This window comes from Schistocerca americana, chromosome 11, assembly GCF_021461395.2.
Source record: "Schistocerca americana isolate TAMUIC-IGC-003095 chromosome 11, iqSchAmer2.1, whole genome shotgun sequence".
Lineage (NCBI taxonomy): Eukaryota > Metazoa > Arthropoda > Insecta > Orthoptera > Acrididae > Schistocerca > Schistocerca americana.
In genome coordinates this window covers 29,781,997-29,800,799 of record NC_060129.1, presented here as the reverse complement: position 1 = coordinate 29,800,799, position 18,803 = coordinate 29,781,997, and the positions used below count along the sequence as shown (strand labels likewise).

Here is an 18,803-nt window from a genome sequence, read left to right as displayed (position 1 = left end):
CTTCAGTTATCAATCTACGTACTTACATGTCTATTTATGGTAGTCAGTAATGTAGTCAGTCATTCTTCTGCATTTATTGGCTGTTAAAAGTTCTTGATCACGTAAAAAACATTTGTATTTAATGTACTGGTGAGATAGTTGAATGCTCCTCTGTTCATTCACGTGTCTTTGAAGATTTGTATGGTGATCTTGGTAGTTGATATTTATGAAATACTCCATGGAGATTCCTCCCTTTGTAAATTTCATGCACAGCATTCCTTTTCGCTTGATTTTCTTAGGTAAATATAATTTTGTAGACTTACTCTCCAGCTACAGTATTCTACAGTTTGAGGGCGCTGTTTTATAGGGACAGCTGGTTGGCTCTAAGCAGCCTTCTTGTAGCGCGACATGGTCGTTCGCACGCAGGAAACTCGAGCTCTTGCCTGATGTTGCTGCTTGTCGCTGGAGTGTTACTTATCCAGAAGTTGCTCGCTTCTGTCACTCACATAGGACACTGCCTCAAGTGTGCAGATGCAGTGCCAACTCCCTCCAGTGACCTACCAAGGCCTCATATTTCTTCCATGCAATTAAGTTGCTGCTGTTGTCCATGCCGGCTATTAGGTAGGTGGTCGTAATGTTGTGGCTGACCAGTGGCTATATAATACATCTGTTGTTGGTGTCTGGAGTTAGTCACTTAATTTGTTTTCTTCTTCCACCCTATGCGTTCTCATTTTGCTGCCCATTAATGTCCCCCTCCCTCCCCCCCCATTATGGCACAGTGCGTAGGGATTCTTGATAAGTTGTATTAGAAATTTAGTCTCCCAATTTGGTTAGCTGGTTCTATTGTTTGAGGTCATGGCTTCATATATTTAATGTTCGGTGGTTACATTGTGTACTTGTCAGTGGTATCTGAAATTTCTTTAATTCCTGCAGAATAGGTCTGTGTTTTAAGGCATTCCTAATTTTTTAAATGTGAAACATTCTCTGGTTACTCATGCAGTTGAAGTGCTTGTGGTAATGTCAGCTTCCAGATTAGAAGTACAGCGTGCCAGAGCTCATATCGACATGTTTGATTCTTAACCTTGGGTGAGATGTGGGGAGAAATATACAGACTTGTTGCCCCTTATTGCCTGCATTTTAATCACCTTCCCAGGTCTCCATTTTTCAGAGTTTAAGTTGGTACTTGTTAGTGAATGCACAGTTGATTAGTTCAACTTCGTCTATTCTAAGACCAAAATCTTGTGGGCCGAGGCCCCGAAGCCTGGAGGCAGCTGTACAGTAGCTTGTGCGCCTTAGCCATTCTGGTTTTTGAGGAAAGTTGGCCTGCATTTTCTGGATGATTCCTGCAATTATGGTTCCCCAAACTGTAAATAGCGTGCCTAGCCTTAAGGCATCATATATTAATTCTGGTAAGTACAGAGTGATCTGTGATGCTAGTCTTTGGAGTATCTGTGAATGCATCCATTCTGGATCTGGAGTTCGTTTATTCTTTAGTTCTATTATTTCTACCACAACTTTGTAATGTGCAAATGGGTGGGTGACTAGCTGAATTGCATGGAGTGTGTTTGTGCTCCCTGAACATGGTCTGTTGTGTGTCAGTGACATCAAGGTAGATCATTCAGTAGGAATTGTTTATTTCTTCATCTTCCTGTCACTGTACTCTTATACTGCTGTAGCTTACACAGAACACAGGGCAGCAATACATCCACACATTGCAATGTTGTACATGATAACCTGTTGTAACTTCTAGATGTAGTGAAGCATGTCACCATGCCTAGTTCAGTCCCACATTCACATCTCACAGTACACATTCAGCAGCCGAAACAACACTTGGAACTGACAGTTGGTCCTGTGCACACGACAGCAGCCTGACTTCTGGTAGCCCCAGCTTTCACAAGCATCTTTGAGGTACTGACAACTGGGAAGTTTTCCATCAGTAATTGTGATTGGACTGAAAGACAAAAGGGGAAAGATGTTCTTGTCGGAGCACAAAAGGGTGAAAACATTGCTCTTTGAAGGACTCGTGCAGAAAAATGGAGAACTAGCTGCTTAAGCCCTCATTCTGCTTTACGTACCAAAATTTTTATCATGCAAAGATATTTATGCACACTCCCACTGCCCAGATATCTCTCTATCTCTCTCTCTCTCTCTCTCTCTCTCTCTCTCCCTCTCTCTCCCTCTCTCTCCCTCCCTCTCCCTCTCTCCCCCTCTCCCAGCAATAAATGGAAACCCTTTCTTACTTACACTGTCTCCCTCTCTTTCTTTTGCAATGCCACTGTCTCCACCTAACTGCAACGGCTCAAAAATGCTGTGGTGTCAATGTTATTTTTTCCCATCCCCATGTGTTCAAAATTTCAGTCCATAATGTGCTGTCCCCCTATACCTGTGTGTATTAGGATGCAGACCCACAAAGCATGTGTAGGGTCTCCACGCATCTAGTTTTCATTTCCACTGTCATCTCTCCATTTTTCTCCTATTGGGTATATGTCCATCCATCTCTCTTTCACTTCTACCGCTATTGTCTCACACTGACCAGCAATATCTATCTCTTTTGGTTTCATTGCTGTTGTCTTCATGCATTTCAATTTTTCACTACGACTTTATCACCTCCATCCCGCCACCTAGCCTCCTCTTTTTCTCCCACTGGCACTGTCTTTCCTAGCTTTTGCCATAACTCTCTCTACTCTTTCAGCACAAAAAAAAATTGAGTATTTCCAGACACCAAAATTTTTGGTGAGGAAGGTGCAGTGAGGACTGAGGCAGCTGGTTCCCTACTTTGCTGTCAGTCTTTCAAAGAGTTAAATATTTTCACCCTTTCATGCTCTGATAGCATTTTTCCCCTGGTAGTCTTTCCCTGTGCATCTAAAGTTTCCACAGCCAATATCTCTGGAACCACGATACATACTGACAAACGGCTTTTCCGGCTATTAATGTAAGGCAGGGAGTCGCGAATTTAAATTCTGTGAGACATTTTAAATTGTGTGGAAATACTGGTATCAACTCACTTACTTTTTTTAAAAAAAAATGGACACTCCATATTATTCCATACACAATCAAGAGCAATCACAATAATAATGGCGTTGGTTGCATTGCAATACATAAATTACATTCCAAGAAATTGAAACTAAAGTTGCTGCATGAAATGAACAAAATGCGCTGTTATTGTACTTCCTGCTAAACGAGAGTGACCCGCACATTGCTCGTAATCACGAAGTGATTGACGTGCATGTTCTTACATTCATTTTTTAATTTTTTTTATTTATACAGCAAGTTCTGTAGGACCAAATTGAGGAGCAAATCTCAAAAGCCATGGAATGTGTCAGTACATGAAATTACAACATAAAAGTAATAACAGATAAAAATAAATGACTTTGTGACTAACCTAGGCCTCCTAATTGCTGAGGACTGCTGCATATTCCCTAAATCTACAGCTACACAAGGCTCCTCTCCACTCAACTCTGACAGTTGGTCAAATCTATTGCATATATGCAAAGTAAAACTGTCTGAATACCTCCTCTTCCTAGCTGCCTTCTTGCCAATTGCCAGTTCCCATTCCCCCACTACCCTTCACCCGCCTCAACCTATCTAGTTCCTCCTTTGCGTGTTGTAACTGCTCCTCTATCAACTTATTTCTACTACAGATTCTGCATTCCCAGGAGAGGATCTCACTAAAATGACCACTGGCTTCGCCACTGCATTCCCCCCGATGAAAATACTTTGAACAAATCCTACACCGTAGCCCACTATTCACAAACCTACGACAGAACCCACACTCCTCACTCATGGTAAAATTTTACAATTACTGAAAAAACTATATGGCTAAGTTACCAAAGTTCAGTTACACCACTAGAATTATTTATAGAACTAACAATAAAGGTCTTGAAATTCTCTGCCTACTAAGAAAGCAACTACTTGTATAAATACTACTACACAACAGCTAATACCAATACCAACAAAACTTCACAAAATTATTAGCTAAAACCAAAAAATTCGAAAGGCTACTGGAACATTAAACGAAGTTAAAACAGCAAATGAAAATTTTACTGAAGTATTTCACTAGAAACAATAAGAAACGTCGGGTGAAAACTAATGTACGGAATTTACTAAACAACTTAAACGCACAGAAAACTCTAAAAAACCCAGCAAGCGAACTATTCCAAAAGTTTATTAAATCGTTATTTCGCTTCAAACAGCATGAAACACTGCCAAAAACTATTAAATTTAATAACTGTATAACAGTGGACAAATACGTTTGTCAGTACTTAGCTTTCTAACTGCTACAGCTGTAGTGCAAGCTGCAAAATGTACACACACATTGCTATCATGAGGGCCTAAGGAAGTAATAAGGGTTTATGCCACAACCATTGATATCTACATAAGTGTCCCTCATACTTGTCGTATTCATCTCCGTACAGATTGTGGAACAGTACCTGCCAGTGTACGCTGCCCCGTTACAGTGTCCAGGTCAACCTTTCGCCTCTGCAGTTGCGTACAGCAGTGGGCTGCAATCGGCACTGTATGTGGGAATGGCTCACTGTGATGCGGGTTGTTCATTGTGAAAGTATGTACAGGTACATGGCACTGGTGTACTGTACACTGTGATTGGTGTCAGTTGTAATTGTGGTATTAATTTACCTGTCAATCTGTTCTAGGCATTTGACATGGTATTCAAAAATGAGGAAACGGTTGACATGATGTTACTGTACAGAGAATGCCACAAATATGGCACATCTCCACAAGTATTGTCAGAAGGCTTTGTGTGACAGGGCAGTTCTGTCCATGAACGTGATTCTGCAGCAGGGGCCTCACACGTGAAGCAACAGATGGAGTAGTTGTAGTGATCCCTGCAATAAAGCCTCGTGCAAGTATTCGTCAAATGGTGACGGGTGGGAATTCCTCAAATGAAAGCATGACATGTATTCTGCACAGGCATAGATACCACGCGTATCATGTGGCAGTTCATAGTCCTCCATAACGACTACGTTCAAAATCACCAAGAATACTGTCAGTGCAGAGTTGCCACAAGCTGTGGAAATCAGGGAATTTCAAAAATGTTAGGGAATAAGGGAAATTTGAAAAAAAATTAACACAGGAAATATCTTGTTTTGGTCCCAGTAGATGAAATGGTTTGTTTACTGAGGTGCCAAGCAGTCACTGGTGGGGCGCAGCCACTTCCTTCCCTCGTTCTTTCTGCTTCTCCCTTTCCCACCTGTCCCCTCGCTTGCAGTCAGTGCTGCCACCACTTCTTTCCATTAGCCTAGCAGCTGCCAACAAGAGGCAGGGAGGTGTGAGGAGTGGTTTGTTTGGCTCTGATTCTCAAGAGACTGTAGACACAGCGACTGGCTGTGTGTGTGTGTGTGTGTGTGTGTGTGTGTGTGTGTGTGTGTGTTTTTGTTTGTTTTGGTTTTCAGACAAAGGCCATGGCCGAAAATATAGTTGAGTGTGTGATTGGTCTTTTTTACACACCTGTCTGCAGCTCCGTATGGGTTGATCACCGTGGACTCACTTCATCAGCATGGTTTCTGTGACACGTAAATAACTGACCACATGGGTGGACTTCCACGACAGGCCAAAATTGCAGGCCGTTGCTGAAGGTATCTCAAGGGATCGGGCCTGCCAATATGAAACCATGAAAAACTCGAATTTTTCATTGTTTTAGTTTCAGTTAAATTTTTTAAATTTTGACTGGTAAGAATTGATTCTCTAGCGAAGAATACTACTGGAGAACAATACTGCAGCAATAAAACATAAACGAGAGGGGAAAAAGTAAATCTTTAGTTGTGAAGGAAATGCTCCATTTACAACAAGAAATCATGTTGCACGCACAAGTATCTGCAAACAGCAAAAATGTATCAAAGGCCTTCGTAACAATAAACTCCTTTCTGTAAGTGTGGCGTCACAACTGCTACATCAGGTTCATTTGAGCAGTTGCCAGCGGGCGGATGTGCAGTTGACTTGCATATGAGCAATAGCTTCTCCCTCTTCTGGCTACTTGAAGTGCGGCTGTTAGCTCTATCGGCAGTAGCAGCAAAATGCTAATGAGAAAATTTTTTCTTACGTTCCATAGCTGCCAGCTTCACGCATTGTGCAGAGTTACCCGAGTTGTAGTGGGGAGGGGTTAGCCTCCACGTGACCCGTATTTGCGTTTAGTGATATTGCTGTATAATCTTCTTTTACAGCTCCCAAGTCAAATGAAAATAAAACGTTTTTCTGTGGCCGGGAGCTATCAAGCGAATTAAAATACATTGACATAATTATGGAAGGCAAAAATATATTAGTTTCAGTCTTCTGGATTTTATTTTATTTCAAAGATTTTAGCAGTCGAGCATTAATCACTTTGCAGATCAATGAACTTACCGTCTTCTGTTTGCTAAAGAAATTTGGCTTTATTAATCACTCCCACTGAGGCAATCAATTTATTTGAACCAAAGTGTTTCATGCCACAGTATTGGCTAGTTTCAATTGTTCACTGAATTTAAAGTCCACTTTCTCATGTTGTGACATGTATGGTATTATGCCATTATAAAGAACTATACATGAGATGGTACAGTACTGCTACTCGAAAAAAATTTACATCCCAAAAACCACACTGAAAAGGTTAATATCACACGGGACCTACTTCATTTTGAATGTTGACAAATCAATGTGCACTTCAGGCCGGATTAGGAGTTTCAGTATAGTTTACAAAATTCTGATGCTTTAGGTGTATCCTCTGACGTCATGTTTCTTTTTGGCGTAATGTAAGATCTCTTTATGCTTTATACATACATACATACGTGCGGGCTTCCTACATCATTGCAGCTGCACACGCGCATTAATGCCTGTTTTCGGGCGAGCTCTGGCAACTGCTAAATCGAACCTACTTCTAACAATCTCGGGATAGTTTTGCAAATGGTGATTTGAGAGGCGTTACTTTCAAAGTAAATTTCTCTTTATGGAAGATGAATTATGTTACGTGTGAGAAAGTGGGATGAATTTCTCCAATCAGAGCATTTGACTCTCGTTTAGAACTGAATACTTTCAGGCCCAACCATGTAGAATAATTTGTGTCTCAGGAGACCAGACACATCATTATTCCTAATTAGTGGCACATTTGTGTGAAATACCTTAAGTATAACACACGCGAGAAAGATCAATACTACATGTAAAAGCTTAGATTCTCTTGTAGCTTATTAATCTTAGAGACCAATATTATATGAGAAAGCTTGGCTTTTCTTGTTGCCACACTACATATATTAATGTAAACTGTTAACTTTTCCTCCTTGTGTATTCACGCTATGTAAGTGATCTCACTATTGGCTTACTACAGGGTGTGCCCTATTCTCTGAATATCTATCATCGACTGCCGAGATCATGTTGCATGAGATATGATTGGCTTACATAAGGGCATCGCAATCTCGATTTCAAAGCTCTGGAAAGTAACGTGCTGTGTTCGGTGCAATTCGAATTTATACTAATATGAAAATATGCAGCGTATTTGTTTCCAAAACCTGATGGAAGACCTACCCTTCAATTGCATCAAATAATGTGGTGTCAACATGATGGATGCCCTGCGCATAATGCCACAGTGGGACAGTAGGAGCTAAACTAACCACCCCACATCGATGAATTGGACAGAGCAATCGTATCGAGGGATTTCCAGGAGGATTGCCAGACCTCACGCCCATGGACATTTTTCTCTGGGGAAATGTGAAAGACGTGGTGTACCAGCAGGTCCCAACAACAAGTACGAACACTACAGCCTATATTCGTGCTGCATGCTCTGCAATAGCATCACAAACACTGATAGCCACGAGTGGATCAGTGATGGAGTGGGCACAGCTGTGTTGCCAAGGATATAGTGACAGCAGTCACTAAAGATGTTCAGTGACACGTCCTGTACATGGCATGTACCATTGTGTAATTGATAAACTACATACAAATAGCATGTATCCCTCTGTGTGACCCTTTGACAGCCATTAATTTTGTTTACCCTGGTCAGTGGATACCAGTATTTTCTTACAGTTATGTGTACTGTAGTAGTATGAAGCACATACGAGTAAACCATGCCCTTGTTTATCTTGCGCATGACTGGACATCTGTGTGTTTCCTAGGCCACGTACTAACAGTGTACATAGCGATACGTAAATACAGCTTTGTTGTATCATAGTACTTAAATCACATCGCGATTTCGAGCAACATGTGGGTTTCTCTTATATTGTGAAAAGTGCAATAATGTCATGTTCTGCTTATTTCAAGCGTCAAATTCATGTACCAATTTCTCAATGTAATTTATGCATTGCGGTGAAATCAATGCCATTACTGTCTGCCCCTGGTAACTCAGTGGTCAGCGCGACGGAATGTCATACCTAATGGTTCGGGTTTGATTCGCGGATGGGTCGGGGATTTCCTCCTCTCAGGGACTGGGTGTTCTGTTGTCCTTATCATTATTTCATCCCCATCCACATGCAAGTCACCAAAGTGGCATCAGCTCGGAAGACCAGGTTGAGATTCATTGGGAGAGTGCTTAGAAAATGTAGTCCATCAACAAAGGAGGTGGCTTACAAAACACTCGTTCGACCTATACTTGAGTATTGCTCATCAGTGTGGGATCCGCACCAGGTCGGGTTGACGGAGGAGATAGAGAAGATCCAAAGAAGAGCGGCGCGTTTCGTCACTGGGTTATTTGGTAACCGTGATAGCGTTACGGAGATGTTTAATAAACTCAAGTGGCAGACTCTGCAAGAGAGGCGCTCTGCATCGCGGTGTAGCTTGCTCGCCAGGTTTCGAGAGGGTGCGTTTCTGGATGAGGTATCGAATATATTGCTTCCCCCTACTTATACTTCCCGAGGAGATCACGAATGTAAAATTAGAGAGATTAGAGCGCGCACGGAGGGTTTTAGACAGTCGTTCTTCCCGCGAACCATAAGCGACTGGAACAGGAAAGGGAGGTAATGACAGTGGCACGTAAAGTGCCCTCCGCCACACACCGTTGGGTGGCTTGCGGAGTATCAATGTAGATGTAGATGTAGATGTAGACTTGCACCAGACGAACTGTCTACCCGATGAGAGGCCCTAGCCACATGGCATTTATATTTTAATGCCATAACTACTACTTTCTGTTGAAACCAATATTTCTGCACAGTTTAGAATGTCCCATAGTTTTTACTTTCTTGAGCCCCTGCTGTACATTCATACCCATGAAAGCTGTTAGTCAGTATCTGTTGGTGGTTCCACAGATAATGGCGGTGAAAAGTTTAGGTGGTACGCCACGTATCAAATTCTGTAAGTCAACAACATTTAGACAGTTTACTTACGTACTTCGGCACATTTAGGTACTTCGTCATATATAAACAACAAATAAGTATGCATAATATGAAGTTAACACAAAATCATTTGACTTAGGTTTCTTTTTGTATACCTTGATCAAGTGAAATTTTTGTCTTAAGACGTAAAAATGTTGTTAGTAATTACAGAATCAACAGCTTTTCCAGTGATATGTTTTTAACAGTAATTTTAAGTTATTTTCAACACGTGAAAACCCTCATGAGGCCATTTTTAGCACTGTAGTACAGCTTCCCATCTATTTATATACGTGCGAAGTGCCTATTATACAGAGGTAGTATGTCATAAGGTTTTATTGATGGAAAAATGCTGGGTAAAAACAAAGTTTCATGACCTCAGAACCTATGCAATGGCCCTAAAACCCTTGCCATGTGTTCATTACATCAGTTAAAACTATATGTGTACTTCAGATGGGATATCACACACATACTTTGAGTGGATATAGACACTAAATATGAACTCTTAGATATCATAACAGATAATGATATCCAAAAAGTTTCAATCTTACTGAAAAATGTCATCTTAAGAAGACATGGCAAAGGTGCTGTCATGAATAGAAATTACTGTCCCCACAATTGGTGCTTTCCCTACACAAAAATCTTGGTCCTTTGTGGCTTTCCCAGGAACTGCCCATGAACAAATTGTGCTTTCATAAGCCACTTAAGGTCCAGTGTGAGCCACACCTAATGCAAAATAACCAGACGATTTCCTCAGTTTGCCTGGGCTGGAAGGAGTGTGTGGTGTTTAAATTTTGACGCTGTACTGAAGGATAGCAACAGTATGACATATCTTCTGTCTGGTATACAAATGGCTTTCAGGCTAAGGGCTATCCGAAATACTACATGCCTTGTCTCTGTCACCAGCGGAACACGAGTTATGACCCGCTGAAAATCCGTATTTTGGGGCGCAGCATTTGGAGCATAATGGTATCTTGAAGTGCGATCCATGGGATGACTAAAACACAGCGTCCTAAAAGTGTTAAGTTGCTTGCTCAGAAGTGTGATGTCAGTCAGTGTAATCACCAACTGGTGTTCCTTATGCTCTTGCCACTGAATGCTTCTGCTGCAGTACAGACTTTACTTTGTGTAATTGTCTTTCATTTCCTTGGTATGTGTATGGCGTATGCCAGCAATTTCTGTAGCCAATTTATTCTACTATGTACAAGGAGTACAGGGGAATGTGGCATAATTTTATATATAATTTTATATATAATCAAATAAAAATAGTTGTTTCTTGTAATATGACAACAGATGATCCTCGTATGTAATTTAACATGATTATTAATATTTGAAACGGAAACACATCACTAGTGTTTGTCTTTTCAAGAAATCTTGTTACTGATTCATTACATGTAAATATAGTTCAGATTGCCACTCAGCTTGCAGACATTAGCTTCTAAATCTCACAGGAAAAAGTCACAGACAGCTGATGTTACAATTACTTCCTTCAAAATTTTTAGATAACATTATTGGGAGACATCGGTATATGAGTTAAGCAAAATTTGTAAAAATGTCTCGACGACACAATCATTTATTAAAGATATGACCGTTTTCCACCTCTAGAAGTAGGCCATTTTCAGATAATGTTCTGTAGAGGTAAAAATTAAAAATTCTCATTCACACAGGGTAGTCAGCAAACATCAAAAAGTGTGTGCATTGAAACAACGTATCGTCAGACGTGGGGCTGCCAGTGAAGACGCTTAGAACAGCTGTGCTCACCTCAGCTGTGTAACTGCTGCCGATGGCTGAGGTTAAACAGCATCAGTGTTAGCCAATGGGAGGCAATTTATGTTTTCTATGTTAAGATCTGAATATCCATTTTTAAAATGTATAAAATTGTAACTGTAAATGGCCAAAACAGGGGTATGTATAATCTACAGATTTCGTATGTCTTAAAAACAGTTCTGATACATTAAATAATAAGCCAATATGATAGGTTAAAATGTAACCCAGAACACTGCCTCGAGGCAATAGTTAGCATTGCGAAGATGCTGTTTGCATAGCAACTGCCATAAAGTCATCACTTATGTACAGGGCTACTCAGAAAGAGGCAACAGATTTCACATTTATTGCTTCCATAATACAAAAGACACACAGCTGCAGCATTCCTGGAAATAGAAATCAACTTTTAATGCACTGAATGAATGTGAGCACCATGTGATACACAAAAAATATCAGCTGGCCGTGGTGGCTGAGCAGTTCTAGTAGCTTCAATCCGGAAACGCAAAACTGCTATGGTCGCAAGTTCGAATTCTGCCTCGGGCATGGATGTGTGTGATGTCCTTAGGTTAGTTAAGTTTAAGTAGTTCTAAGTTCAAGGGACTGATGACCTCATATGTTAGGTCCCATAGTGCTCAGTGCCATTTGAACAAAAATATCAAAGCAGGGGCTCATTTCCTGCCACACACAAAGCAGCTGGTCTCTTGTTATAGAATTTGCAGATTCAACAGTGCGATGTTGCAGACTTCGAAGAATGTCAGGCATGGGGAGGTAGAAGTTTGATGTTTTACGTAGCCCCACAGATAAGTGACAACGTGTGAGGTCTGAGATGCTGGATTGGAAGAGAAGGACCGGAAGATGAACGTCATTGTCGGTGGCCCCCTAAGTCTCCAGGCCGATGGGCCAGTACGAATGTGAGATAACTTAATAGCAGTTGCTATGGAAACAGTGTCTTTGTATTGCAAACGATCGCCTCAAAATGAGGTTCTGGGTTACAGTTTAACCGATTAGATGGGCTTATTATTAGTTTTATAAAACTATTTTTAAAATACACGATATCCGTAGGGTGTAGGAAGCCCTAATTTGGCTAAATTGTTGTTTATTTTTAAAAATAGATGTTCATAGCTTTACATGTGAATTGCTTCCCACTGTCGTCACACGCCCTCTTCCATGAAATTTAACCCATGGCTCCTCAGCCATCAGCAGCAGTTTCACAGCTGAGGTGAGCATAGCTCCTCAAAGCTTGGCACTGGCAGCCCCATGGCTAACGATACGCCATTGCAAAGCACACTCTTTTTAGTGTTCAGTGATTTCCCTGTGTAAATGAAAATTTTTAAATTTTATCTCTACACAGCATTGTTTGAAAATGGCCAAACAGTAAAGACAAGAACCAGTCATATCTTCAATAAATAAACGTACAGTTGAGGTGCTGTTCAGCAATTTTACTCCCTTCGTGCAATCATGATTCCTGGAGCTATCACAGAAATCAATTATCTTAGCTTGTGTAGGTGTTTTTCCTTCAAAAACATGTAAATATGTTTACACTGAATACAGTGACAAATTCGAACTTTTAATTCTCATTCAGTGGCAGCCTCTTACCAGATGTCGGTAACATATTTACGTTGTCCTCATTACCGATCTTCCTCGTACTCATTCAGCATTGTAGTCTGATGTTTAGTATGGGCCTACTGAGTCAAGTGTGTTGTTTCCTCATGTCTATCAACACTATTTAGTGGACAAAATTTAAATGTTATGATGACGTTTTAATGACTAAAAGTTTCCACTGGCTTAGCTCCATTCTCTCGTGCCTTATCTGAAATACCTTCCCTGCAAAGTTAAGTATCTGCTGTCTTAATGTTTGTTATGTGTGGCTGTTATAGTTCAGTCTTTGATAAATGAGCTAGTTTGAGTATTGCTTTAGTGACATATTTGCAGTTTCCTGTTCGATAATCCTGTCAGTCCAGGAATACTGGGCCCTTACATTTACCTTTGGTTTTTATCTTTCTGAACAATTTTTTGTTTGGTACACTTAGCTGCTGTTATGGTGGAACTTGGGAAAACCAGTGTGTAAACTGACAGAACGGTGGGCTGTTGAACTCAGGCTCCCCACCAGCGACACACAGCATGTGTCGTGTTGCCACTGTGGACAGGCCCCCGGCTGCAGTAAGCGGCCTTCTGCACCCCCCCCCCCCTTCCACAATACCCTGTGCGCCCACCCGCTGACACAGTGCCTCTTGTTTTCAGCGTGCCGGCCACTGCAGACTGCAGGCCCACCAGCACCAGCCACGGCACTCAGCCGCTCAGCGACCGTGGCCGCACTCCCACTGCAGCTGCACGCCATACTCCCCCGCCACCTGACGACTCGGCCGTCTCCCGCCTGCGGTGAGTACCATCACTGCCAACACACGACTTGTACATTCACAGTAACTCTCAGTGCTGCGTCAACCAAATGTTACAATGAAAAGATCTAATTTAAATTTTTTAAATTTTCGATGAAGCTGAGCTTGGAGCTGTCAGGAAAAATTACTTCTTCATTTAATTGGTGTGTTTAATGTGGCTGGGGCTCTTGATGGTGTTGACGTACCTTAAAAATTAGTGCTAAAAGAAGTTGGTGAGAAGACAAGGTTTCAGTGCACTGACATTCAACGAAACTTACATGTCACGTGAATGTATTCTCACAAGAAACCTCTTTTAAGTGTGAGGTCACAGACTGTCGAGAATGGTAGTTGCAGTGGTCAGACGTGTGAGGGGAAATGCTGACATAATTGGCGGCCAGTGCAACCAACAGTAACTGCAAATGTTTAGATTCACCATACAATTTTGACACTACAGCTGCTAGGTCGCTGGCATTTGCGGAAATGAAAAAACAGGGAAGGCGACATTAAGTGTATCAGACAAATCCTATATATGCGTCAAAACCGAATGATTGACCCATCAGATGCCTTTCATTGTGCCACTTGCGTGGAGTTGCCACTTTTAACAAAGTGTTTATCGGCATGCGTGAACATCCAACATTTCGTTTCAATCTAATTTAAATTTTTTAAATTTTCGATGAAGCTGAGCTTGGAGCTGTCAGGAAAAATTACTTCTTCATTTAATTGGTGTGTTTAATGTGGCTGGGGCTCTTGATGGTGTTGACGTACCTTAAAAATTAGTGCTAAAAGAAGTTGGTGAGAAGACAAGGTTTCAGTGCACTGACATTCAACGAAACTTACATGTCACGTGAATGTATTCTCACAAGAAACCTCTTTTAAGTGTGAGGTCACAGACTGTCGAGAATGGTAGTTGCAGTGGTCAGACGTGTGAGGGGAAATGCTGACATAATTGGCGGCCAGTGCAACCAACAGTAACTGCAAATGTTTAGATTCACCATACAATTTTGACACTACAGCTGCTAGGTCGCTGGCATTTGCGGAAATGAAAAAACAGGGAAGGCGACATTAAGTGTATCAGACAAATCCTATATATGCGTCAAAACCGAATGATTGACCCATCAGATGCCTTTCATTGTGCCACTTGCGTGGAGTTGCCACTTTTAACAAAGTGTTTATCGGCATGCGTGAACATCCAACATTTCGTTTCAATTCTTGCTCTAAAGGAGATGGGCGGGTTGCTACCTTGTTGATGTACAGAATATGTAATAATAAATAGATACTTCTACAGCTCGAAAACCAGCAGTAAATTTACAACGTGTAGCCGATATTTTTATAGGCAGGAGAGCCCCAATATTTTGTCCACCGATAGACACAAATGTTTCAATATATCAAGAGTCTATATAAACATATCCATGTATTGGATACTCCATATTCTTAAAAATATCAACAATTCTAGTCTAGCTCTGACTGCCATTCTGCAATCAGTCTGCTTATTCCCGTCGTGCAGCCATTAAGGCGACGGCAATGTTTGCATGTGAGTCACCTGAGTAAAAGTGACAGCCCGACCAATGCACAGCCCTTTTATACCTTGAGTGCACGATACTACCACCATTTGTGTATGTAGACATCGGTATCCCACGACTTTCGTCAGCTCCGTGTAATACTTGACCTGTCTTTGCTTGAAGGCACACAAGTGCTTGTTAATGGTGAAACATATACTGTCAGGTCGAAATTATAAACTACTTGCCATTATAAACAGAGACAATAAACTTTAAGTAAGTTAAACGTTTTGTTCAAAGTAACTGATGACTTTTCACCCACAAACTACATACTTTTGTTAACAAAATGCGATTTTAAATTTAAGTATGTACTCGAGTTGTGGACCATCCACCTCAGGCCACATGTGGAATTGCTGTTTGAGAAATAGATGAACAGAAGGAGATGTGTTGGATGATATGCAGTTGCATTGTATGGCGGCGGTTCAATGGCTCATATCATCTGACATAGTTGCAGTTCACTACAGGCTGCATATCTCAGTGCTCTCCATAGAGAGTAATAGAGGAGTGAAATCAGGGTAGCTTGCCTGCTGATGTGCTGCAGCATTCCATCCTGCCCAGAAGTCAGGAAACTTTTCATTTGGTGGTTGCTTTACAGCAGGAGAAGAGTCTGGGCAATGGTCGTGTTCAAACCACATACACTGTCAGTTATCCAGTGGTACTTCATCTGGAAGAATGGGCAGAATGTTTGTAAGAACATGTCCATACGTACTTCCATTTAACCTCCCCCCTTTGATGAAGTAAGGTCCCACAATGTAATTTCCTATCATACCACACCATACATTCACAATTCAAGATCATTAGTATTGTACCTGACCAAGCCAGCATGGATTGTTAGTGTCATGTGCAGGCACTGCAGATCAGATAGATATAAGTGTATGCTATGTTCAAAATAATGTCTTCGACTGTTTCTGATGTACTGACAGACGGTAGGGATGACATTTATGTGAATGTGGGGTGAGAATGACACTCGTCTCCCACATTCCTATCGGTACGTCTCATGCTACTGTTTGAACTGACAAGCGTCGTAGCTGGAACAGTGTCTTCAAGTGCTCTGTCAGCCACAGTCTTCGTCCTTGTCCTCTGTGTGATGATGCTGGAGCTCTCTGATCGCACCGGTGACCTGATTATTCGTGCAAGGCTCTGGCGCAATGGACAATGATGGAAAGAAGACATTCCTGTTTCAACAGAATTTCTTTGACATCCTTGATATAAAATTAGCATGTCTGGCTTCTCATTGCTGTACATATCTACATTCGAAGAATACTGAAGCACAAGACTCGCATATAGACTTCGCAGTTCGTGCTAGTTCTACGATGCAGTCAAGTAAACAGTTGAAAGGTCACTTACATTGGTGCAGCCTTGCCTGACTATCTTTTGTTCGTGATGCAGTGTTGTCTGTCAGTGGGGTGAGTGAGTGAGTGAACGAGCCAGTGAGTGCCCACTCTGCCTACCCACCTACGTCATGAGATGCTTCTGTGTGCTCTTTCAAAGTGCTGTACCACAGTGCATGTTTTAAATCAGCAGTGACCCAGTGTGGAGACACATCCTGGCAGTGTTTACTGCTATGTAAATGAGTTGACACTATCATAATGCAGCAGACGACTGCCCACTCCTGAAATGCAACGTTATGGAGTGAATTACATTAACATGGGAACAGCAATCAAAAGTCAGGGCTCCCGTATATGTTACAAATATAAAACCGAATGCCTGTTCCACTGAATATGTGTTTGTCTACAACTTCCTCCAAAATTGGCATATATATTCCGTCTGATACGATATTAAACAAAAAACACTGCAGGTATGCTGGAGAATTAAGGCTTTCCTTTGATGGGATGCATTGAAATGCGACAATTCTTGTGACAAGAGTTGTGCTCAAAAGTGATGGAAAACTTGTTTTGTGTGTTCAACTCATTTGCATGACTTTTTTGTCATGTTGATAAACATATCTCAAAAGTATGTGTACACCAGGCATATAGGATATTTAGTGTGTTGACAGATGTTAACAGGGTTATTGGTGTGTTAGTAGTAGTGGTGATTATTTGTTTAATGTAAAAGCAGTTAGTGCATTTGTATTACATGTTGTTACAAGAATGGAATGAAATGCATCAAGGTTTAAGAAATATTACATACTGCTTTTGGTGAGTCTACCATCAGTAAAACTGGTCTTTACGACTGATACACATGTTTCGAAGATGATGATTATGAAAAGGTTCATAAAAGAAGACGAAATAAGTTTCACAATATGTTGTTTGACCTAACAATCAATCGTCTGTGACAATATTCCATATGGCCAACAACGGTCAAAACTGAATGTCATGTTTCTCACAGTGTTCTTAGATTTCAACAGTTTAGTGCACCATGACTTCCTGTCACAAGGTGAAATGGTCAGCAAGCAGTGCAACTTTAAAACTCATCGCCAGTGGCCTGAAGAAAAAAAAAACCTCCAGATTTGTTGTGGAACAAACATCTCTGCATTGTGATAATGCACCTGCTTACAATTTGTTGCGTGTTCTTGCATGTTTGGCTACAAACCATACTGTAGTCATGCCCTTCGCACCACGATCATCCTGTATGAAATTTTGTTCCGAAAAATTAAGACAAACCTTAAAGGCCTGTCTTTTTCATACACAGATCATATTCGAAACACATCCCTGAGAGATAAGGGTTATCTCATAGACAATTCCAGAATTGTTTCAGTAACTGGTACAAACACTGGAATAAATGTATAACATGTAATGGGAAATGTTTTGATGAAGACATTGATGTAGACTAATACATAAACCCAGTAATAGATCCAATATTCACTGCTTTCATTTTCAATAATGTTGTCAGTGTTGGCACCTACGTTTTGTTGACAGGCGATGACGTATTTCACTACTTAGAAATGTGATTAGTTACTTGTGTTTTCTTCCTAAGTATCAGAAGGGATTGCTGCCAACAGAAGGTAGTGTTAGAGTTGTATTCCTGTGGAGGTCAACCATTGGTTACCAACAGGATTCACAGGTCAAAGGAGGTGACTCTTTGGAGTGAATTAGGAGAAAGTTACAGGTCATTTAGTAATGAGATGGAGTGAACCAATTTTTAATGGGAAGTGGCTGCAGATTTGTATTGTGGGCTACTGGTAAGTATCTGTCAGCAATACGCTGATAGATCTGTATTGTAGAGGGGAGATTTCTAGATTTGTAACTTGTCGTTAAGCAGAAGTGTATACACGACTGGTCACAGTTTTACGTCTGTGATGGTTTTTTCATTTGGTGTCTGAGTGTTTATAGCAGAGTGTAAGAGTGTTGATGTTTTGTGCAGGTTGCTTTCCGAAGCAGAGAGAGGGAGGAGGCTGATAGAAGCAGCCAAGGAGGGGGCGGTAGAGCAGCTGTGCAGGTTGCTGGCAGCAGGAGCGGACGTGGGGGTGAGGGACAGAGCGTGGTACAGCCGGACTGCCCTGCACTGGGCAGCAGTCTGGGGCCATGTGGGGGCAGCCAGCTGCCTCATAGGGGCCAGCGCGGAGGTCGACGCCAGGGGCAGCAGGCAGACGACACCCCTACACTTCGCTGCAGCAAATGGCCACACGGCTTTGGTGCAGGTGCTGCTGGATGCATCTGCTGACCCAAATGGCAGAGATGACTTGGGGCTCACGCCACTACACTTGGCGGCAAGGTGGGGCCAGACAGGGGTGGCGGTTGAACTGCTGCAGGCGGGAGCTGACAGTGTGGCCAGGGATGGCGGGGGGAGGACCCCTCTGGACCTCGCCATGCAGAACAATGAGCAGCAGCTGGTGGAAATGCTGCAACAACGCTGATGTGCAGCATTACACAACACATAATTAGTTTTACCATATGTCTTAGTCATAA

At 41.6% G+C, this 18,803-nt stretch overlaps 1 protein-coding gene across 2 annotated transcripts in view; it reads left to right on the top strand.

The window, feature by feature from the left end:
* The window catches only part of LOC124554117 (GA-binding protein subunit beta-2-like), a 22,272-nt gene extending 3,469 nt beyond the window's left edge, over nucleotides 1-18,803 (top strand). Inside the window, exons 2-3 of one of the 2 annotated variants that reach the window (XM_047128182.1) lie at nucleotides 13,266-13,403; nucleotides 18,259-18,803. In XM_047128182.1, the coding sequence (XP_046984138.1) occupies nucleotides 13,266-13,403; nucleotides 18,259-18,751 (631 nt within the window). In that variant the 3' untranslated portion in view covers nucleotides 18,752-18,803. The remainder of the gene's footprint in view (nucleotides 1-13,265; nucleotides 13,404-18,258) is intronic. The other variant, XM_047128183.1, reaches the window with a different exon arrangement.